This window comes from Peromyscus maniculatus, chromosome 12 (genome assembly GCF_049852395.1).
Source record: "Peromyscus maniculatus bairdii isolate BWxNUB_F1_BW_parent chromosome 12, HU_Pman_BW_mat_3.1, whole genome shotgun sequence".
Lineage (NCBI taxonomy): Eukaryota > Metazoa > Chordata > Mammalia > Rodentia > Cricetidae > Peromyscus > Peromyscus maniculatus.
The window spans coordinates 35899304-35924022 of record NC_134863.1 but is presented as its reverse complement, the minus strand read 5'-3'; the positions used below and the strand labels follow the sequence as shown (position 1 = coordinate 35924022).

At 41.0% G+C, this 24719-nt stretch overlaps 1 protein-coding gene across 3 annotated transcripts in view; it reads right to left on the bottom strand.

Moving 5' to 3' along the window:
* Window positions 1-696: 696 nt before the first annotated feature.
* Ccdc80 (coiled-coil domain containing 80) overlaps window positions 697-24719 on the bottom strand; it is a 33156-nt gene continuing 9133 nt past the window's right edge. For all 3 annotated transcript variants that reach the window (XM_006975778.4, XM_042259346.2, XM_042259348.2), the window contains 6 exons: window positions 23692-23848; window positions 11938-12074; window positions 10387-10535; window positions 5633-5736; window positions 3091-3171; window positions 697-2121 (listed from right to left, as the gene is read on the bottom strand). In XM_006975778.4, coding sequence (XP_006975840.1) covers window positions 1775-2121; window positions 3091-3171; window positions 5633-5736; window positions 10387-10535; window positions 11938-12074; window positions 23692-23848 — 975 coding nt within the window. In that variant the 3' untranslated portion in view covers window positions 697-1774. The remainder of the gene's footprint in view (window positions 2122-3090; window positions 3172-5632; window positions 5737-10386; window positions 10536-11937; window positions 12075-23691; window positions 23849-24719) is intronic.

The following is a 24719-nucleotide window of genomic DNA, read 5'->3' as shown; positions in this document are numbered from 1 at the left end:
TATACAGGGTTTTTTTGTTGTAGCTTTGGAGCCTTTCCTGGAACTCACTCTGTAGCCCAGACTGGCCTCGAACTCACAGAGATTCGCCTGCCTCTGCCTCCCAAGTGCTAGGATTAAAGGTGTGCGCCACTACCGCCTGGCCTATTTGAATCATTTATACTAAGTGGAGTCTAACTTTCAAGGTCCTATGATGATGAATGGCATCGTCAAATCATTACTTGTATAGGCCGTCTCTTCCAGTCATTCCTGACTTTTGTCTAGCACCATGCTCACCCTTCTTCTCTTTGGTCCTTCTGAAGACAGTCCATGGCAAAAAGCAAGCCAAAAGAGCTATGTATGAATAACAAGAAAAACTCCAGCACATTTTATAGTTGTGTAGGAGTTAGCTCCCATAGGCAGTGAACGGGTTCATGGTAAGCCACAGGTTGGTCACAAAACCTGGGAACAAAATGAGCCTGGTTTGACTAACAGCTTGTAGACCCAGCCAAGGCGGGTGGCTGGCAAACCAAGCAGAGGTTGAAATAGAATGATTAGAGGGGGCTGAAACTCATGATGCTCCTCTGATTGGGCAAACAGTGCCTGATCATGTCCCAGGTCAACAGAGCGTTTGAGCTCCCATTGGTCCAGCCACTGTACACTCAGGTTTTGCCTAGTTTCTGCCCCAAGACCTTTAAAAAGCCCCTACACACAGCTCAATTTTTTTTAATAATAAACTTTATTTCTTAAAGTGAATTTTCAGAATTGCCATTAACAGTATTCCATAAAGCCAAAGCAGTTTTTTGTCTTTTGGGACCCCCTCCCACTCTCGGAAATCTTTCTCACTTTTTCTAAATAAATCTTTCATTTTACTCATTCCTTTCAGCAAATATGAGAGGTGACTCTGATGGCCATCTGGCACCTTTGTCCTCTAGACTAAGGCCACCAGAGCCAAGAAAGGCTGAAGTCATGCTCAGAGAATCAACATCAATATAGAACCTTTGCATTTAGTATTTTACCCCCAAAGCTGAAAAGATCATAAATGTCACAGAGTTAGACAGGAATTTACAAATTGTCTTTTTATAACAAACATTGGTTTACAGTTGATGGCCAATATCACTGCTCTAGTGTTACTAGGCTTCATAAAATAACTTCATATGGCAAAGAACTATTGTAAATATTTTTAGGCTGACATTTCAAGTGTTAAGAAGCCATCTGTAGTCAGACATGGTGACTCATGTCTTTAATCCCAACATTTGGAAGGCAGAGGCGAGGGGGCCTTGTGAGTTTGAGGCCAGCCTGATCTACATGGTGAATTCTAGATCAGTCAGAGCTACACAGAGAGATCCTGTCTCAAAAGGAAAAAAAAAGCCATCTGCTGTCTTCTGCGTCTGTGCGGATGTTTTCTGTAAACATCTATACTGTGATCTTTATTTTTTAAACATAGTTTTTACTTACAAATTGATATAAAAATGATGAAAAGATTGTATAAACACTTTATAAAAATTTGCATATCAAATAATAGCTATTATAAGAAAAGAAAGAAATAGTACCTTTTTTTTTCAGTACAATTATTTAGCACCGGATTTCCCTCTCTCAAGTTACAGAATTCTTTTAAATGTCTTAATAACAACTCATGAGTAGGGGAAAGTTTACTGTTTCTTTAATCTTGAAAGAACACTGAAAGAAAAGGGCAGAGAATGTAGAGTAGGGACGACTTCCCTTATGTAACTGAACACACACACAGCTTTAGCAGATGAGGGGGAAACTGGATGAGAATAGGGTTACATATTTCTGTTCAGTAAGGGTATCCATGGTGGTAACTTTCATGATGACGGTAGTCATCCTGGTAGCCATCCTGGTATCCTTGGTGGTAACTGTGGTAACCATATCCTGCATACTCATCTTCTGGGCAGCGCATCCCCAGTGACTGCTGAATGGCCATTTCCTGTCTCCGAAGTTGCATGGAATCAATTAAGTCATACACGATGACCATCGACCACATAGGAGAAGGATACCAAGACTTAACATTCCCATCTTTTCCAACTAGAAGCATGGAGAAGTACTCTGGGCTCACTTGGAAATAGTTACGAATGTCTTTCACCAAGTGGGCTGACACATCTTCCCGCTCAACAGTGGAGCTCCCTGGAAAAGCATTGGAATGGTTGTTAATGAATTAAAGAGTCAAGAATTCATAGACATAACAAAGCCAGGGGAAATCACTGTGAGAGCAGAAGACCCACGAACCTGCTCTCTTTAGCTCAAAATCCAGTTGTCTGCCGGGAGCATCCAACTAGAAATTACATGCCATGTTGTGCAAGGTTGTTAGTGTGAAACTATGGAACATGGGGCATCTCTTTGGAGAATGTTGCAAAATACAGAACCCATGCCTTAATTTAACCCTGCAACATCGTCTTTACAAACTGTCACTGACAAACAATGATGTTTCTATTTCTAGACGCCTTTCCAATTAGCTTGCTTCTTGGCATTCCCATTTTCCTTTCAAGAAACAGCAGAAAGCTTGTTTTGTTGTCCAGGGTGAAAAATACCAATTGTATTGAAAACCAATGACTGAAACTAAACTAATAGCATGTGTGAAAAGAAGAAAGAGGAGAGGGGAACTGAGGCTTTCTCGGGGGTCTACTCTGGCACTCTGCCAACTATTTCATACACTGGCATTTATTTCAGTAGGAGGAAGGAGTGGCTACGCCTTCTGAAACCTTCCGTCTGTAGTCATTTTCTTCAGCTTCTTTGAGCCTTGCATTGCATTTCCTTATCTCTTGAAAGGAAATCAAGTTGATACAACCTCATAAAACAATCATGAGATTAAATGACATAACATAAAACACTTTGAAAACTTTAAACTCGTTATAGACAAAAAAACGTGATTTTGATTATAAAAATAGATATGTTTTACTGTTAGTTTGAATAATTTTGTATCGAAACCAAGATTAGTCCTTAGTCCCGCCCCTGACATATACACATCATGGGCACACAAGCATGTTTGTGCACACACACTGTTCTTTGAGGTATACCTCCTTCTTGCATATAGCTTAACATGATTTAATTAAACTTAAGGCTAATTCATAATGTTTTAAAATAATGAAACATTACCATTAATTGGGAACAGTTCTAAAACGCCTCCAACTTCCTCTCCAACGCCCAAAAGTTTCAGAATGGTTATGTGACGCAGACCTGACACAGGAGAAGAAAGCCACAAAATTAGAGGAGAAGATCTGAAAACAGCTTTTACTTCCCACAACCTGACAACTGGTGAATTTTCAAGTCAATTAAAATTTGAAAAGAATACAGAACATAAAAAGCCAAGTAGAATAATCTGTTTTCAATGTTTCCAAAAGATAGGACACACTTTTAAAACTGAAAAAAAAAAAAAAAAAAAACCAGTTACAGATTTTAGGATTAGCAAGAATCAAGTGGTTTTATGTATGAGGCGGGTGGGGTGAAACAAAAGAATTTGCTCTAAAAATGACTCTTTCTATAAAATACCCAAATACGAAACTATTGGCAGTAAAATACCTAGCATGAGCTCAGCACAATGATTGATATTCTGAAAAAACCAAAAACAACTTAAGCCTGAAGTTTTGACACCTTTGATGGATAACTGGCCCTCAGAAAAGCCATGCAAACCAGGTGCGTGATGTTTAAAGCGTCAGTCACAGGATAGGTGCTTCACTTGACTGGCAGGTTCTTACCCACACACAGCATGCCTAGGGGAACCCCAGGCAAGCACAGCTGGCTTCCCATCTTCAGCTAAGGTTTCAGCAAGGGAGGGAAGGTCATGCCTTGATAGCTTGTTGGAATTCTTTTGAAGATGAAAAGCATGCGAAGGGACTCAGAAAGAAAACATCAGGATGAAGCGTCTAGCAGGGGTAATAGCTCGGAGCTAATGATAAGATCAGTGGAGTATGTTGCCCAGGGGAGAAAATGAAAAGCTTTCTATGTGGGAGGGCTCCCATAAGGAGGAGCCAAAATCAAGGGAAAATGCTGTTTCCCACAGTTTTGTTTAGTTTTCCACCTTTATCTTTTCTCGGAAAGGTGAAACATTCTATTCCAAACACCAGTGAGTCATATTTTCAGAAGGGATGATCATAAATTTAATGACTCCTGGAAAGCATGATTTGTTCACATTTCCTGCAAGTAACAGAAGGCTTTGCTTGCACTAAAGTGGCAGAGGCTTTCTGTGCCAGAATAAAAAAAAAAAAAAAAAAAAAAAAAAAAAAAAAAAAAAACACCTCTTAGCTCTCGAAAAAGGCATCTATGGAAAGGGAGCAAGCCATGACTTTGTTTGCCATCATTATTTTTTGACCTGGGTGGCACTCCACAGCCCAGGCTGGCCTGGAACTCACAAACTCCGGTCTGAGCCTCCTGGTGTTGAGATTATAGATATGGGCCACCAAAGTGGGATTCGTTTTGATTTACATTTTTACTGTGATGAATCCTTGGTTGTCCTTAGAACACCTTTCACACCTAGTACCATTGATGACTCCGAATCATTTAAAATACAATTCAGAATATTGACACAATCACATATTCTATGTCAATAGTTGCAAATTATTAGCTTGGATGAATGGAGGGTAAGTGAGAAGTTCTTCAATTGTCTTAGCATTTGGTGTTTGCTTTCTGCTTTCTTTTGAGCTATTTCACATCTTACAATGGAAAAGTGCTTACAATTTAGAGGCACTGGGCCATACCACAGAGTCATATCACAGTCCTGATAATGTTTCACAAATCACATGAAGACCCTTCCTTCAAAAATCAAGGACAGTTTTATAGCTGCACCATGATTGTAGACATGACTCTTCCTACTGGAGGAATCAAAACCACCTGGATTTGTAATATTGTAATGACGAACTTTTAAACCAATGACCAAACCAACCCTCCATACCTCTAATGACTCGGGGTGCTCTCTCCGCAGCTGCACAGCTCATGGATGTCAGCTATGACATGGCACTATTGACTTCGCCATCATCCCATTTCACACTGAACCTAGTAATAAGCTCTATGTACATTGCATATGTGTCTGTGGCCAGATTAAAAACAATGCAAGTGCTTTCAGTTACCCTAATGTTTAGTAAGTAAGGTGCCGTGTTATTTTTCAAAACATTGAGGGATTTGCAACAAGGAGAAAAGAAACTTTTTGACTTGACTTAATAAGGTTCAGAACGAGGCACAGTTACACACACACACACACATAATTCTAGCACAGAGGAGGATATGGCAGGAGGATTTGAAGTTACAGAGTGACATTCTGTCTCTTAAAAAAACAAAAGGTTCTGTTTCATTAATTCCCAGAACAAGATCAATTTATGGAGAAGCACCTAGTGTTAGTAGCCTGTACCCAAGTGTCAGATAAATGATGGTGCCTGTATATCATCATCTTGAGACATGTTTAAAAAATAATTAAAAGTAAAGCAGTAGATACTTTCAGTATAGAATGTGAAAGGAAGGTGAGGGGACCTATAGTTGACTAAAACAGTACTTTGAAAGCAACTTCACATTCAATAGATAGAATATGTGTCTGCGAATCTACATCTGGATTGCAATATATTTGGATGAGCTAAGGCTCTGTTTCAGTTTAGAATCATCCAGAACGAGAGTGGTATGGGAAAGCAGAAAGGAGGTGCCTCCCACTCACCAAAATTGCATGCTTGACCACTGAGGGCAGAGAGCTGTTGTGAATAGGCCCAGTCTTCATCATTAGGGGCAGAGATCACCAGCAACCGCCTCCTCCATCGGAACCTGGAAAAGACGCACAAGGCTGCTGTGACCGCTTCAGACAACAGAGGCCAGTGTAAGAAAGCAGAACAACATTGGCTGCTGGGTTTTTCCATTCCCAGAATAAAAATCCCTGGCCCACAGAACCTTCCCACAGTATGCCCGCATGATGTGTTGGGTCATGGTCACCGTGGGGTCACTTAGGGTAAAGGGAAGCTCTCAGTTATAAGGAAGACTAGTCAAAACCGTGAGGGAGGCAGCAAAACCAAGACGACAGAGGAGTGCTGAAGAGAATTAGAGTCCCAGCCTGTGGAGTTCAGCAGGCATCGGGAGATGAGAATACAAACAAGAAAAGGCTAGAAGAAGACTGCTAAATTTTAAGTGGGTGACTGTGGCAGCAAGAAGAACAGGAAAGTCACTAAAAGAGTCAAAGATGGTTTCTGAAAAATAAAAGCCTGTGTCCTCTCCTTAGCGGCCCGTTGTTACTCTAGAGGTTAATGTAAGTTCTGATCTCTATCTCACTATCATTAATGAAAGCCAATGCAACTGCCCCTAGGAAGTGGAAAGCCATGGGATTTTGGCAAACCCAGCTTCTACTGTCATGGTGCACTAATAGACTTTTTATCTTATATGTGGTAACTTGAATTCAAGTTTGTCATCACTACCTTTTGAATACTTTGTGCATGTCATGCAACTGAACTAAGTCTCACTTTTCCCTTATTTCTGGAATTGAAAATATCAGTGTCTACTTCAAAGGGGCGTTACAAAATTAAATGTCAAAACCTGCCAGTGTGTTATCCATATGATGGCATGGATCTGGGAAATTGGGTCTTCATTTGCAGCTCCCAGTTTAAAAGCCTGTCATTCATATACCTTGGATATCATCCATCAGTTTAAGAGCCTGTCATTCATATACCTTGGATATCATCCATCAGTTTAAAAGACTGTCATTCATATACCTTGGACGTCATCCATCACTGTGCCACATGACAATCGATCTGATCCTTGTGTCAGTGTGTCATTTTAAAGCCCATTTTCACTCCACAGTGAGTGCTCTTCACTAAGGCTCAAGAAAGCAAGCTTTGTTTCCCCCAGTTTCTGAATGATGAGAGAGACATCAAGAAGGGAGTGATTTGCCCAACTAGTAAATCCAAGGTGGTACTAAACTATAGGCTTGAGGATGACGATGCTTTAGTCATGCTCTAGGAGTCCCCAGTGTGGTGAGAAGTATGCTTCCAAGGAAAAGCTGAATGGCGTTGTCTTAAACTGGAAAGGTTTGGGGGTGTTGCTTTCTGCCTCAGGTGAAGGCAACCAGCAGGCATTAACAATCCCTGAGCACATGGCTTCTCTCCCTATGCCCTATCTAGCTTCAGAGTGAACATGAGAGCTTTCGACCCCAAAGAGAATGGCCTCTTGGAGGGAACAGTGGTTTTGGTGAATGAGGGGAAATAATAGTCTAATGAAATACAAGCTCTGAATGGATGCCTGTCTCCCAAGCCTTGCCAAGAATTGCTTGCTGCGACATTACATTCGCTTCCTCTGCTTGTTTTTCTTCAAAGGGAAAGAAAAACAAGTCTCCACTGAGGATAAGGAGATGAATGTTTTGGCACAGACAGAGGGAAAGGAGCATATGAGACAGTCCAGAGGTTCCTGGGAAAGGGAACAGTGGCGGCGGCGGCGGCGGCGGCGGCTGCGTCTCCAGCACGGTTGGTCTCTGGATTTCCCTGCTTCCTTAGGAGGAGCGCCAGACCAGAGCTGGCCCCCAGCCAGAATCTAACCAGGCCAGCCTCTCTGGCCTCCATGGAGCCATTGAGCTATTTTAGTGAGGTCTGTTTTGACTTGTTTACCTGTATGTGCCACTGAATGAGGTTTTGATGGGAGAGGGATGAGACGCCCTGTCTCAGACACAACCCAGAGAAGGTTGCTTCCCATCATTCCTGATGGGACTTCACACACAGGGATCCAAGGCCCCATCCCCAGGCACTAAAGGAAATAACGTCCAAGGCCTGTCTGTGACAAGAGTTGTGACCCTGCTTAGGTCCCCATTTGGGGGCAAATGGTTCTTTTGTCACTTGAGCTTCTCAGTCAGTGAAACCCTACAAGGTCTGCATGTGTTTGCTTCTTTTAACTGGCATACCAAAGTAGTGTGCATTTGCCCACTCTTTGGGGCTTCTGTCTCAGGGAAGGGTAATTATAGCGTAAAGTATAGTGCTAAAGACCAGACTGGTTTCAGGGTCTGGTCAGTTGAAACTAGGCTGTGCCATCTCACCAACAAGTCAGCAAATTCAAATTCAAGGAAAATTCCCATTTAGGGACTGGCTTAGTCATAGACACACACACACACACACACACACACACACACACATACACACACACACCCCGCGCCCATTTCAGGGTTTTTTCTTTTCCCTTTTTCTCTTTGCCTAGCTTTCAATTCCGAATGGTCTACGGAGTTTCTCTCATTGACCATGTGTGGTACAGGGCCTGCACAACATGTGGGAATAATACTGTACTAGCTAGCATTTATTGGTTACTTGCTTGGTGCTAGGTTCCAGCCCCTTGCTACCTTTAGTATTCAATTACCTGTCCACAGTGATTTTAAGAACAAGAACACTTATTATCATTTTGCAAATTAGAAAACTGAATCCCCAGGCAGTTGAAAAAACAGCCCAATATCTCACGATCAAAGAGTGGAGGGGTGGGGGGGAGGCAGAATTCCAACACAGGGCTATTTTATTCCTGCCATCGAGTAATGCATTATTCTGTTTAAAATTTTAAGATATTTTATTAATTCTCTGAGGATTTCATATATTGATCATATTCTCTACCCTCTCTACCCTCCAACTCTCCCAGATTTATCCTCCCACTCATAACTTCCTACCCACTCAACTTCCAGTTTCTTCTTCTTCTTCTTCTTCTTCTTCTTCTTCTTCTTCTTCTTCTTCTTCTTCTTCTTCTTCTTCTTCTTCTTCTTCTCCTTCTCCTTCTCCTTCTCCTTCTCCTTCTCCTTCTCCTTCTCCTTCTCCTTCTCCTTCTCCTTCTCCTTCTCCTTCTCCTTCTCCTTCTCCTTCTCCTTCTCCTTCTCCTTCTCCTTCTCCTTCTCCTTCTTCTTCTTCTTCTTCTTTTTAAAAGCCATTAAGTGCAATGTTCATTGTCCAACTACTTCTAGGAGTGTGGTCGACTCACCAAGGGTCACCATTAAAAAACACTGACTCTCACTCTCCAAACAGCCACAAAGTGTCAACCTCTCTTCAGCTAGTCAGTGGGATTTTCTGTCTACCACGAGGGAGGGTGCAGGGAGATTTTAAGTACAGAGGAGGTGGTGAACTTCAAGGAAAGGGTTTTCTGGACACAACAGAGCAGTTGTAATACAGACTTATAGAGATTATGATACCATGCACAAGACCTGTGAGTGAATATGTACACACACACACACATACACATACATATGATCTTGTGAATGTTAAAAGAATTTGGTGTAGTGACAAACTTGTAACTACACATGCGGTTGTGTAATTGAATAATTAGGAAGGCTAGCACAAGTTGAAATCTAAGTGAACACAATTGTGTGGGGGGAGCATTTGAAAATATTCAAACGCAAGAACCTATGGGCAACATTTTACATCTGAATGTATACCAGGTGAAGTTCTTGGTACCAACATGGATGAGTATACATCAACTCGGATGGAGGAGGGGCCCCTCCTACCATTATTTTCATTTTACAGTGGAAAGATTTTTAAAGCAGATGAGTTGAGACGCCCAGGGTCAACATAATGGATGTGTTGCAAATTGAATCCTCATATGAATGCTAAATCATACCTTCTTCAGATGAGACACTATGCCCAAAGGGCCCCAAGTCTCTCAGGTCTGCAGGAATTCAAGTTATTCGCTTCCGATTCCTTGAATTCCTGAGACCCTGACTAACAAGAGGCAATGTGTGAAGATTCAGCCCATGTGACACACATTTCACACTGAGCCTCCAGCAAATGTTTGCTTCATTTTGGGGAGACCCTCAGCCACGAAGTACAGCTGGGGTGGTGTTTATATTGAGGTCTATGTGATTTTATTTGTTGTGGGTGTAATTTTCAATTTTGTCTCTCTTAGGGCCTCAAAGTCCTAATGAAATTTTCACCCAACATTGAAAAGGCATGGAGCAAATACTCTCTTCTCTGGGGGATGCTCCTACCCCTTGCTGTCACAGGGATGTGAGTACACAATACTCCCCAGGGAATCCTAGAGCTAGGTCAAGAGGAGTCCTACTTTTAGGGTTTTAGTGAAGCTTCATTGTCTTGTTATAAGGATGTAGAAAATCAAGCACAGTATATCAAATCCCATTTGGAAATGGAAGTAGGCTCATGAAGAAAAAAAATCATGTTCACAGCATCTTAGATTCACTGACTGTATGAAGCAAGCCTCTTGGAAGTTTTGCATTTGCTCTGTACCAAAAAAAGGAACAGAAGAGACGCATCCAATATCACCAAATCAACCTTCATAGTTGGAGCCTTGCAACCAGAACCATTTCCAGACACTCCTGACTAAGCCCAGCAGACAAGGTGCTCAGACACAGACAAGCACTCTCCCATAAGTACAGGCGAAGTGCCAGGTTTCTTTGGTTCTGAGTTCATTCCAGGCAAAATGGCGCTAGCCTCTCCTGAGAATGCAAAGATGATGTACCTGGACAGGAAGTTCTCCAGGGACTGCTTCTTGTCCTCCTTGCAGGAAATGCCCTCCTTCTTCTGCTTCTCCATGTCTTTGATTCGGGATTGGAAAGTATCGATCAGATCGAACACAGACTTCATCGTGATTGGCACTTCATAGTATTGCTGTTTAAGAAAGCATAGGGTACATATCATTTATGCCATCTAGCGAGGTCTGGGGAAACTTTTTGATTTGGAGCCTAGAGGGTTTGATGGTTTATAAATGCTCTTTTGCAAGAGTACTCTCTGCCAATTGCTTAAAATCAGGACTCCAGGAAGCAATTGGTGTATTTATAACGAATTATTTTTGTCTTCTTTTACTAAAAATGATCCATATCTTCCCTACCATACAAACCCTACATTCACTCCCATATGCCTAGCACTAATCTGGTTCCTGTTTATGACACAACCAAAGAAGTGAGGAACAGTAAGTACACTAACATAGAGAAACTAATGACATGGCATCCTAGGGTTTTTAACTTGACTTTCCCATCAAATCCTGTTTTATTTACAGACAATGAAGTTCATTTCCTTGGATCCCAGCTACCCATACTTTTAAAAGTCACCTAATGTGGATATGGGCCCTGCTCAGCAGAACCAATATGAGGGGCCATCTGAGTGTGGCTTACAACTTGGCCTCAATGGGGTTTCATTTTAGAGATCATCTAGTCCAACTTTTCCTGTGAGAGATGAGGTGACACACGTGTGGAACACGTTAATGGAGTGATCTCTCCGCAGGACCACAATAATACTGCAGGTCCAGCCAGTTGTTCTGATGGTGTAGACAGCACCCCTCCCCCAACATCTTCTTATAATATCAGCATCCTGGAATGATAAAGACAATGAGATCTGTAGCTAGCCTCTGTCGGGATGAAATCTAATTCTAGCCAGATCAACTCAGACAAGGCACATACCCATTCTGGGACTATGTTTTTTCTCTCTGTGAAACGAGACACTGGTACTTAATTTATATCTTTAAGACAAGGATTGCATAGGTTTGAGCAAGGTGCTTGGTGCAAGAAAAGTGGCGATAAAAGCTAGCTATTTTGTTATTATTATTATAAATGCATAACTCAGTTTTCGATGGGTTAGAAACTTTGTCCCTACAGAAAGAAAGTCAATGGAAAATCCTTGCAGTCTTTTTTATCTTAAGTCAGGAATTTCCATAATGGGATCTGTGGTAAGTGCAGGTTTTTTGAAGGAAGGCATTCCTCCTTCTCTTTTATTCCCAGGGCTTAAATCACTACAGTCATTTGACTAGTGTCTGGTAAGTTCACAGCATTGTGTGATGGAAGGATTTGGTCTGAGTCACATAACTGGGCTAAGTTTGTCTCAACCCAATCTTTTTCTAAGAGATCATTTCTGAATGCAAATTTGTAAGACAACTGAAATACTAGGACCATTTCAAAACCTTACTACTATGGCATAGTTTGTGATGAATTATAATCTAGTGAACTCATTGACCACAGGGAACCATAGTTTATATTTCAAGGAATTGCACCACATCACCCACAGCAAGAGCCCGTACCTTGACTCTCAGATCCACATCTGTCAACACCATGAAGAAGTCATTGTAGGTCATTCCGTACTCTTTCCTCAGCTCGCTGATGAGATGTTGGTCCACCAAATCCTCATCATCCACCACATGCATAGGTTTCTCATTATCTTAAGGCCAAAAAAATGTGAATAGAAATGAGTATGGCAAAGCAGAAAATGTTGAGAGGAGAGTGAATGGAGACACTGAACTTTCAACCAGCTCAAGTCAGATAATACTTCCTAGTTGTATATGCTTAACTCTCAATACATGCAAACAATACTAATTAAATCAGTTCTAGTGATTTAATTAGTGAATTGATAGATATAAAGCAACCAAATGAGTACATAAAATAATATTGAAAACCACTCCTCTAAGAATGGCAAACCCATCTCTACCCACCCTATTCATGTGAATCAGAAGTGTCAGCCTTAAGGCTGTCTAGCATTCCTAGAAAACTGTCCATCCTGCCAAAGTATGAGTCTTCACTTAAATTGCCAGGAAACTAGACCAGACATGTTTGTTAAGGTTCACTTCCACTATAGATAATTCTGAGTCTGAAGTCTGTGTCTGTTCCTCTTTCAGCATATAATTAACTTTGGAGTTCAGTAAACATGCACCATAGAGAAAAATAGTTTATGCTCCAAACCAGTCCCAGGTTCCTTTTGACTCTAGAAGAAGTTAAACTCTTCACTATATAAATTTCGCAGATGAACACAATCTCAAGCAAAATTTAAGAGTCTTTGGAAGACTACGCATCATGCAAGTTTTCAGGCAAAGAAACCATTATAATTCAGAATCCTTCCTGAGTCAATGGGAAACATGAAAATCAGTGTCTTACTTAGTTAGGGTTTCTATTGCTGGGGAAAAAAAAAACCACTGTGACCAAAAGCAGCTTGGGAAGAAGACAGTTGATTTCAGTTTACAGTTCCACAGCACAGTCTATCACTGAGAGAAATCAGGACAGGAACTCAAACAGGGTAGGAATCAGGAGACAGGAACTGATGCAGAAGCCATGGTTACTAGCTTGCTCTTCCTGGCTTGTTCTGCCTACTCCCTTCTAGCACCCAGGACCACCAGGCTAGGGCTGGCATTAGCAGGCCCACAGTAGTGCCAGCCACATCAATCATCAATCAAGAAACTGTATCACAGGGTTGCCCATAGGCAATCTGGTAGGGGCATTTTCTCAGTTGAGATTCACTCTTCCAAAATGACTCTAGCCTATGTCAAGATGACATAAAACCAGCCAGAGCACAAGACCCAAGGCATCTGTGGCTTAACATGCAAGTTACATATCTGGAAAGTATTTAAACATTTCTAAGGACAGGGCAGCTTTACAGACTATCCCTAACTCGTGGTTTGACTTCAAGTGTTTTCAACTTGGTGATAAAGTAAAAGTGATACCCACTCAGTCAAACTGTGCTTTGAATTGTTATCTTTTCCTAATATTCGTTCATGATGTCAAGGCTCCAGGACCCATTGGATCCTGAACTGAAAGAGCTGAACATGTAGCATAATGTATTACTATGCTGTGCTGTGCCTCAGAGCTTAGAAAATCGGTAGGTTAAATGCATTTCTTATTTTTAATTTGTGTCTGTGTGTGTGTGTGTGTGTGTGTGTGTGTGTGTGTGTGTGTGTGTGTGTGTGTGTACTGGTTCCATATGTGCATGCCACAGCACAGACTACTCTTAGGAGTTGGTTCTCACAGGAGTCAGTTCCCTCCTGCCACCTGTGGGATCAAGGAATTGTATTCCGGCCATAAAGTCTTCATACAAGAGTCTCGATCTGCTGTGCCACTTTCCAGGCCCTAAATGTGTGTCTGTATTATAATATTCCAGGTCACCATGGTTTTATCAGTGTATAACTCCAGGGTAAATTAAAACATATCTATATTTACTTCCTCTTCAAAACAAATTAGTGTTTCCCTCAACTCTGCCTAAAATTGTATCTTTGAAACAATCCCTCCTATTAAAGATAAATCTGAAAAAATAAAATTAGTGAGTGTGTGAAAACATACATATTAGCACAGTCTGAGTTATGAATGTGACACCAATGAGCAGTACCAAAGTGCTATGCTGTGCTAGAGGATATTTTGCAAATACGAGATTAAAGCTGAACATAATATCCATTACTTTTCTGGTAAGAGGATGATTACAGTTAAACTGTTACTTTGAGTCATTTGATTAGGCTACCTGAAAAAATATAGACAAGTAGCTTGATTTCTTTAAAACAAAGTGCAAGTAGAAAGAAATCTATTTCCTTGTAACAGTGTCATGGAAGTGGTCCACAGACACAGGACCTAAAGAGCTGTATGAGGACCAAGCCCTGTCTGAAAAATGCAAAAGGATATGATAGGACATATTATATAGATCACATATCTATTTTTTCAATTATACAGTTTGCTGTTGTTGTTAACAACATATATAGTAATTAAAAATTGTTATGTTGATGTAGTAGTTTTGTTTGTTTTTAGTATATCTTCTTCAGCATAGAAAATAAATGGCAGAATTAAATGTGTAATATGACATTATTCTTGGTTAAAAACAGTTAAGGCAAATGAAAAATACCAGTATGAATGCCTATACAAGATGGTGCCCATCAACACCTAGTCGCTGAATGGAGAAAGGATTATGGGGCGCTGCTGTTCTATCAAGCTTTATTGTAGTTAACGGTTGAGGGGGAAGGGAAAGACCATTTTCTTCAGTGTAGACCCTGATAAAGTCCCCATGTTTCTATAAACACACTCTCATCCATTTATCTGTAAAGAGCACTAATGAAACTAATTGGGACACACACATCAATGATTATGCATAATTAATATGTTAATAAAACTATGAAAAATAAAGATGTCCTTTGTGGTTAATATTCTAAATCTTTACAAACAGGTTTTATCTTCATGTAGGAATTATAATTTTGAGGGGGTTTGCTGATATTTTGTGTTGTTTATTTTTATAATGGGGTCTCAAGGAGCCTAGGCTTGGTCTTGAATTCATCCTATAGCTGAAGATGGCCTTGAACTCTTTTTAAAAGTTTATTATTGTTATTATTATTATTATTATTATTATTATGTGTGTGTGTGTGTCTATGATGTGTGCGAGTGGGTATGTATACTGTGGTGCATATTTGGAAGGCAGAGGACAAGATTGTGCAATCTCTTCTCTATTTCCACCTTTCCGTGGGCTGTGGGGATTAAACTCAGGTCACTGCTTGTGAGTGACAAGTGCCTTTGCATGCTGAGCCATTTCACTGGCTTGACCTTGTACACATGTTCCTTTTTGGTTTTATTTATCCAATAAAATATGTATCCAATGAATATTTAACAGTTTCTGAGCTGTTCCTATGTTGGTGCTAGGTTTAGGGGTCAGTAGCTCGGGTAGAGTTTGGGAGTCTATGCTCTAATTAGAACCAAAATTAGAACATTAATACCTAACAGGTAAAGTCACAAAACAAGTGAGCAGCTGCAAAGGAAGAAAGGTAGAGAATATAACAGATGTAATGATTCCAATTCTTTACCCTCTCTATACCTATCTATATCCTTACCCAAACTGTGACCCCCTCCATCCCTTATGATGAATGGCTTCAATTATCCTTGCCTTGAGAATCTGAGCTCATTCACACCAGAAGATTGTTAATATAGCTGGCATGAAGGAAGTTATGTGTTTGATGGTTCTCACCTCTCCCATGGACATGTCCACCCTAGCCAACTGAGTGTAAATTAAGCAACACAGCCTGGTACCATTTTAGCCAAGGCCATGCCAGATGATCCTAGAGTTACTTCCTTCACCCTGAGGATCAAAGCATCCCATATGAGGTCAGGAGACTCACCCAGCTGACTTATGGCTGAGTACAGGTACATACATAAACCTAACCAACCTAGACCAGCTGAATCCTAAAGCTGAACATTTGTTACCAAGTGGGTTTTTTATATAATATGCTGCTGAGGTTTGTGAGTCTTGGCTCCATTACATCACTGAAGATGAATCTGGGGGACTGTAGTGGATGCTGTTCAGCTCCACCTACTTTCAGAGCTGAGTTTTCTATATTTGTACCTGGATTCCCCTCCCTGAGAGTTGCTCTTCTTAACAAAGAGCCACCTTTCTCCCAGTCACACACAGCTCAAGTGCAATGGTAGCTGTGAGGCTGGGGGAGATAGTAGATATAAAAGGCATTCCCCTCATCTCAAAACTGACAGCTCTAAGTGTCAACCATATTAGAGCTCAAAATCACCCTTTGTCTATCCTTGCCCTCCTTTATCTCACAGGAATGGAGGAAAGGAATTAACTTTCCATTAACCTCCTTACATTCAAAACTGAAGAATGTCAGGGTCTCTTTCTCAGGGACCACAACCTGTAACTGACTCTGAGAAAGAAAAGAGGACTGACTTGCTCAAGTTCACACTGATAACTAGAAGTAAAATGAGGGTAGGACTCAGACAACACAACTTATTCCCATACAGTCCACTCTGTGCTACACACACACCTCACAATCATCCGCAAAGAGGACCCTAGTTCAAGATCTAAGACAAACTTTGTTCTAACTGGCAAGAAGCCGGTTTCACAATCTGGTTTCTCCTCTTAAGCAAAATGTTTTCAGAAATAATCCAGCCAAATATTAGAAATAAAACATTTCACACTCCCAGGCTACTGAAATGTCTACATGTTTGGCCTGAGGAAAGAAATCTACCCAAGGAAAACAGTGAAGGCTCTGATCAACGGGGAATTGAAGGAGGATGAAGGCAAATATACAGCAGGGCAGAGCCCACTCCAAGCCAAATTCTGAGGAAGGTGCATATGAGGCCACCTCCTCTTTCTGGCTGCCTGCTCTAGCCACGGTTCTCTGCTATTCTTGCATTCTGTGCAAATCAGAGCAGCATTAATGTATGCACTTCAGTTGGGGGAAGCATCATCAAAAGTACAGATGCTTAAGGCTGTCCGCTTCTACCTAAGCACACTTGTTCTTGTGAAGCGCTGTAAGACCTCTAAGTAGCCATTCTCCAAGGAAGTCCTGTAAACCATTCACATTCTCCTTGTCCAGCTAAAATGACTCACAGATCCAAGTCTGTTTCGTGACATTTGGAGTAGGATTATTAAGGGAAGGACCAGACTGTGGAGGTGAACTATTTTTCACTATTGCCAGTAGCCTGGTAATGGGATGTCTGCCTGGTTCCTCATCCCTCAAGAATACTGATCCCAAATCGTGGCCCAATTCAGGTTGTGTTACAGTAAGTTTCTTCAAGTATTTGATTGACTATAGACAGCACAGTAGAACTAAAAAAAAAAAATTAGCTTCAATTATAAGCTATTAAGGAATTGTATGCTTGGCATTATGGTCCAAATGGTCCACAACCCCAGCCTGTGACTGCTTCCTCTCTGCGGCATCTACGGTTTCTTTTCCTCTCACCTTTCCCTAAGTTCAAGTTGTGAACTGAAGTTTTTCAAGGAAGCCATATCTGTTCTGGAGAGTGCACAGACTCTGAATGACTGATGACTGACTACAGTGTTGTAGTTGGAGAGAGATGGAATGTTGCAGATTAAGAGAAAAAATTATCTCAGGCTATGTTTAGTTTCCTTCATATCCACTTACTCCCAAACGTATTTGACCTAGCATCTTTCTGACTGTTAGTAAAGCTTTTGGAATGTATTACTCAGCAGATCTCTAACTTCCACCAACCCTAAAGCTAAGAATGTTAAAAGATAACATCTGGCGCTGAGATGACTCATATGCCACGGAAGCAAGCATAAGGACTTTAGTTTGGATCTTTAGCCCCACATAAAAGGCTGAGCATGGACTAGCTAGCCAGTCCAGCCAATCAGCAAGCAGGGCTCAGTGAGAGAATCTGTCTCAAAAGTGCCTGGTCTACATATAGAGTGTCGGGCCAGCCAGGGCTACACAGTGGGGAGCCCCTGTCTTAAAAAGAAAAAAAAGTAAAAGGGTGTGAAGAGTAAAGAAGAAATCTGACATCAACCTCTGATTGCTACACACATTGGCATACATTAGAACACACACACACACACACACACACACACACACACACACACACACACACCTGAAACCGGTAGATTGCTCTGATCTGCTGTAACTACTAACGAGATCTTACCACCAATGTATTTAATTAACACATTAATTTACAAGTTTTCTTTTGTTCTATCACTATGAAAGTTCATATACCCTCTTCCACATTAGAGCAGGCCATCCAAGGTGACCTGGATCTATGTTCACGGGCCATGATCTCTCATATTTATACCATCATGAACTCCATTATTTCCTTGGAGGCAAGAACTGCACTTCGTATCTCTAAAGCCATCTGCCAATGCCAGAGCCATTTCACTCTCTACTGTGACTGTGGCACCTCCCTCTCCCCGCCAGCTGTTTTTCTGGTATGTGGAATGGATCGCCCACTTTCATCACAGTCCCTGGAAGCTTACTATTTCAATCTTTGTATTCCAGACCAATCAAATTGGAATTCCTCAGGGTAAGGGCAAGTGAGCTGCACTTAACAGGTTTCCTAGCTAAGTATAATGTACTCACTCAAAGGACAGAATGCTACTATCTCACAGAAGAAAATCCGAATTCTTATCATAGCATATAAGGCCATTAATGTTATGGATCCAGTGTAACTTAACTAATATATCTATTAAGACTTCCTCCAGCCGGGCAGTGTTGGCACATGCCTTTAATCCCAGCATTTAGGAGGCAGATCTCTGTGAATTTGAGGCCAGCCTGGTCTACAAAGTGAGTTCCAGGACAGCCAGGACTTTTACACAGAGAAACCCTATCTCAAAAAACGAACAAACAAACAAACAACAACGAAAAGACTTTCTCCATGCACTGTATTCCAGCTCTCTATTTCAATATCAGAACTATGGCTTCTCTCAACACATTGGTGATGCACATCTGGAATCCCAGGAGGCTGAGGCAGGAGGATGGTAAGTTCAAGGCCAATCTGGACTAGAAAGTGAGTTCCAGGCCACTCTGGGCAACTTAGTGACTCTCTCTTTCCATATATACGTATATGTATGTGTATATTTGTCTTTACATGTGTGTATATATGGTTGCCTGCAGAGGGCAGGGAGTTATAGGGTGAAAGGATCAGGCACAGATTCAAGAACCATCTATGTATAACTTCTTATATAAATATATAAAATGTATCAACTCCTTCAAAAGTTAGATAAAGATGAAATACCTCAGTTTCCCAAATGAGAATGATATAAATTTGATTTCCTAAGGTTTCTCCATTAATAAACCCACTATTTAAATTTTTCTGCCATTTATGGTATTATCCCTGATTATAACAGTTTACATCTAAGCCTATTTTTTATGTATATACATACACATATACACATAAAAGTTTAAATTTAGCTTCTGCATATGAGAGAAAATATTTAGTTGTATTTCCGAGTCTGGTTTATTTTGCTTAGCATGATTTCTAGTTGCATCCACTTTTCCACAAATTTCATTTTTCTTAATGGTTACGAAAATTTCTTTGAGTTTATATCCCATGTTTTCTTTATCTGCTCATCTTTTGACAGGGAATCACTTATCTTTAGACCACATTCTCCAGTGACTTTTTTTTTTACACACTTGATCTATATTCTTTTATTCCCCTTATTGACCTAAACACTGGTCCATTTGATCTTAAAGGCTGAGAGTGGTGGAATAAGGTGAGTGAATGGTGCTAGGCTTTGTAGCCTATCTAGATACTATTAATAATTAGAGACTGCATGAACACACAGGAAACAACTGGACACTATGGAAACCCACTCACCCAGACTCTGCCTTACTAAGGGTGGTGAGGTCCAAAAAAGGTGGTTGCCAGACACTACAACCACAGATAAAATCAACAGTTAGAGTCAGAGGATCAATTTTTCTGGACTGCCACAAAAGGAGAGCAGGATTAGGGGATCGTGATGGATACTGATGATTGTGAGCTTCACCATATAACATAATTCTTCAATAAAATCGAAGACAAAATGTATTCAGTCATCCTTATTTGTAAAAGTGAGTTTAAAATTCATCAGTGTGTATTCCTTATTTGAAGAAGCACTTTATGCTTTGTCTCTTCTTCTTATTGTATTCCACACCCATCATTTTTTCTATGTCCTTTCTATTAATTCTCCTTAAACACTCATTCCTTCAGAAGAAGCTATCAGTGCTGGGGAGACAGCCCAGCAGGCAAGAGCACTTGCTGCCCAAACATGAAGACGTAAGTAAGTTCATATCCTTAGCAGCCTCGTAAAGACCTGCAACTCCAGCATTAGTGGGTGGAAACGGGCACATGCTGGGACCTCTCGTGGAAATATGCTCACGTTCTGTCTCAAAGGAATAAGGTGGGGAGTGATAGAGGAAGACATCAGATGTCTTCCAATGGCCTCTGAATGTAGGGGAAGGTCAAGCATCTTCACATAACACACACACAGGAGCAGGGAGAGGGAAGGAGGGAGGGAATTTAAAGTATTTGTTGTGTTATAGTCCTTAATATATGGGGATCTGATACCAATATCAAAGTATTTTTCAAGTTAATGTTTTTCTAGGAAAAAAAAATCCCCACCTGCTATATTCTACTTCTTCGTTTCATCCTTTAGTTAAGAACCATTACCCAGCAACTTCTTCCTATCTGATCAATTCTGTCTATGCTCTTTCTACTCAACATACACACCAATATTCTTATGCTATAGTGACATTTTTACATACTAACAATAAAGAATTACTTTATATGTGAATCCATTTTAGCATCTCATACATAATACCCTCTCCATTGACAAACCCATAAGGGTGTCAGAATTTGCCCAAGCCTTGTGACTTTCTTAGACTAATGTCTGCACTTGATCTTAGCCAAAAGGCCGAGAAGCGATTTAGACTAATGTCTGAAACCTTAAGTTTCCTAGTGTTTGTAGGCCCACACCAGATGTTACAACTACCTTTGGCAAGATGGGCCAGCTGGTGAGGGCAGCCTACACTGTATCTGGTTGTCAGCATCTGCTTTCAAGGCCTAGGAAAACTCTGAAGAAATACACAGTACTTGCTTCCTATTTAAGGAGAAGTAAAGCCACTGGACAGACTTCCAGCTGAAAATCAGACAAAGCTGGGATTTGGTTCACTGAGACTATGGCTCACGCCAAGTTTTATTTTCCCATAACTGACTCCCAGTCTTGGCTGAAAGAGCTACACGCCTTTCTCATAAGGGTAACCTGGGTCACAACACAGGGAGAGAAGGGCCTCCAGGAATTAGGTTAGAGAACCTCCCTTACCTCCAAATCAGGCCGGTCCTGTTACTCTTTGAACAGAGAGGTAAACTACAAGACCTGACTTCCAGTAACTCAGAAAAAACAACAACAACAATAAAAAAAAAACCAAAAAACCTCAGCTCCCTACAGTCCACATTCAATCCAGATTTCTAGAAAACACCAGAATAATGCTAAAAATGTTCCAAGGCAGCACCAGATGCTTATAATATGATCATACCAAGATTGAAGTCAAAGACGTAATGACTTCTCCAAATGCCTCTGAACTAAGGAATGGGAACACTTTGTGGAAGACTTGGTAGGTAGCACATTTGACACTGAGATCACCTGGCTGGGGAGGACTTTCATCATCTGCCAGCACCAGTCTGTGCTGAATTGGAAGCCTATTTCCTCTCCAGACATCTGGAGTATCATGAAGCCTGCTGGCTCAAGCGACTGTGTGAAACTCCAGGAGACAAATAGTTTGAATCCCGGTTAACCACTAACTATGCCTTTATGTTGTTATTCTCTTGGGCTTCTCATTTATCAAGAGTCCTAATGACAATCTGACCTGAAAGAGTGGCTGCAAGTCACCATTCTGCAATTAGCAGAAAGCAGCAGCAATTGTTTTCCTGGTGACAACTGTGGTGGCTCCTTTGATCTCCAAACTACCACCTGACCCAATGGTGATGATAAGGATGGCCACAAGAACAGTGCCTATAATCAGCAGGGGTGTGTGTACACACTCTGATTTCATCACCACAGCCTGTGAAGTAGGTTTCTTTAAAGACTTAAGAGCTAACCTGCCCAAGATCACATGACAAATAAATTGTAACTCTGGATGTGGACCTGCTGGTTTCCAGAGCTACTTCTTTGTTTCTTGGTTTTACTCGATTGACTGTTGTTGTCGTCAGTTATTTCAGACAGAGTCTCACCATGTGGACCAGGCTGCCCTCAGACTCACAAAGACACATCTGCCTCTGCCTCCCAAGTGCTGGGATTAAAGCATCATATCTGGCTGTTGTTGTTGATTGAGGACATTAATCACCAAACATATTCATAGCAGAGGGACAGAGTTCACAAATCAGTTACTGATCCACGGTGATTTATGATGGGACACCAAGATGGATGTTATTTATTTGTCATTTGTAGCTACCTCAGGGAATGGTGAGCCAATGAAAGAGAATGTACAGCTGAAAATGTACAGCTAAGTTCTAGAGAGCCATTGGGTAGCATTGTGCCTAGACTAAGACTACTATATTTTACATCAAAACATTTGTTAAGACAATCGATCTTATGTTAATGGTTGTTATCACAATCAAAAGTACATAGTTTATAAAACTAGTTCATATGCAAATCAAGTTGACATCATAATTAGGACAGATGTGGCATTTGTATCATGATCTTGTATCAGAAAAGTCTGAGCTATGTTATGTTATTTTGTGCTAACTAATTGGAAAATATTTTCATGTACTTTCAAAAGAAATAAATTCATGAAAAATATAGAGGATAATGAAATATAAGGAATGAATCCAAAGAACTTTAATTATAGCTAAACAACAAAAGGAGTGAAGTAATGTTTAAGAAAGATTTTCCAAAAGATAAAACTTTTGTCAGGAAGAAGGGTTTCAGTGGGAGAGGGAGGGGTATGAGAGAGAGTAATTGGGGGTAAAATGACCAAAATTACACACACACACACACACACACACACACACACACACACACACATACACACACACACACACACTAAACTGTTACATAAAATGTTTTATGGAAACTATTGCCTCTAGTTCCAACCTTCTGAGTGTGAGGCTTAACTAATCAGTGACTCTTGCAGCATGCCCATGGGAACCGCTGTGAACTAGAACTCAGCTGCCTGAGGCGAGCTGTGCCCCATGAACCTCATACACATCATCACTATGAAAAGTTGTGCAAACTCTAAAGTTCAGCCAAATTCTTCTGCTCTCCGAAAGGACTTGGGTGAAGTTCAATCCGTATTTTCAGCGACCTTTCATTTAGGCTAAGAGTTTCTAACTCTAGCTAATTCCCCCTCCAGGCTTGCCAGCATCCAAGAGTCTGGCAGGTCCCCAGGTATGATGAAACACTTGTAGCATAAAGCATGTAGGCATATATTGACTGGTGCTGCTCATAGGCAAGAGGACCCAGGACCCAAGAGAAAGGGGCCACATATTCTCTCATTCCCCCCAATTATGTAATACTTTTCTCATTTCCCACCACTTTTCTGACTTAACAAAAAAGAGTACTACATGTCTTTGTTTTAAAATGCTGACATCTTTAGCCAGAGTGTCCCTGCCTGCATAGATAGATAGATAGATAGACAGATAGACAGACAGACATCATCTCTGTCATCACAACCAGAGGACCCTTCAGACATCTCAATGTTTCTTCTGATCTCCTCCAACCCTCACTCAAGGCCTCTCCCATAATAACGGGCCCACCACAGATAAGGGGTAAAAACAAAACCAACAGAACAGACAAACGAAAACTATAAAATGCTTAAGAGCACCTAGCTGGAAGTGGTCAATCTTCAAGGAGCTGTTGTTGACAGGACCGAAGATGGTGACCACAGAGATCCTCCTCGTGGCCATCTTGCAGAAGCTCTCCAGATACTCATCCCGCTGTTGGACGTACATGTTGTTCTCGGCCTTGGGAGTGGTGATCAGCTGGAGGCAGGGGAGGACAAGCCAAGTATTAGTTCACAGTGCTCAAGTCATGATGAGGTCAAATCCAGAGACAAGTGGGAGCCGAGGGCGCCTAAACTGTAAATTGCTTTCTTAGACAGCTGTGTAATCAAGACCCAAATGACCATTTAGACTCTCTCTCTCTCTCTCTCTCTCTCTCTCTCTCTCTCTCTCTCTCTCTCTCTCTCTCATCCTTTTTTCTTTTCTTTTAGAGTAAACTAAAAGCAAGTAAAGATAGTTTGGATGTCTCTACTCAGTTCTCTAATTTGTCTTCATTTCATCTGTGCTATGGCTTTCCGATTTGTGCGCACACAGAAATACTTATTCTTCAAGGCTGTCGCATTCCATGAATATCTGACATGCAATAGTTATCTGCCTTCCTTCATTTTGACCTTCATTATCCTAACTAACTAATCAGGCTAATTCAATCATTATTTTTTTTTCACTTCCATAATGTTGAAAGAGTTTCATGGCCAGGCCAGCACACTGTGGAACAAAATTTTTATTAGGTAACCTTGCAGACAGTTTTTAGGATGGCTTTTGGGGCTATATTTTGCCACACAGATGATATTTGTTGCCACACTCAGCCAAAGGAGGGGGATTTTGATGCTAGAGCCCATCCTTATCCCATCAGGATGGTCTTAACTGTCTCATTTTAGCTTTCTCTTCAAATCAGATCTGGAGTTTCATCCATGTTTTATGACTCTTGACTTCTGAGGAAAGGATACAGCAGAGATATTTTGATCTCCAGACATCTGGGGGAGCTGTATTTCATTTGTTTTGGTTAAAGTGAGTATGCTTTGGCTATTCTATGTACGAATGTATGCATGTTTGTTTGTTTGTGTATGTATGT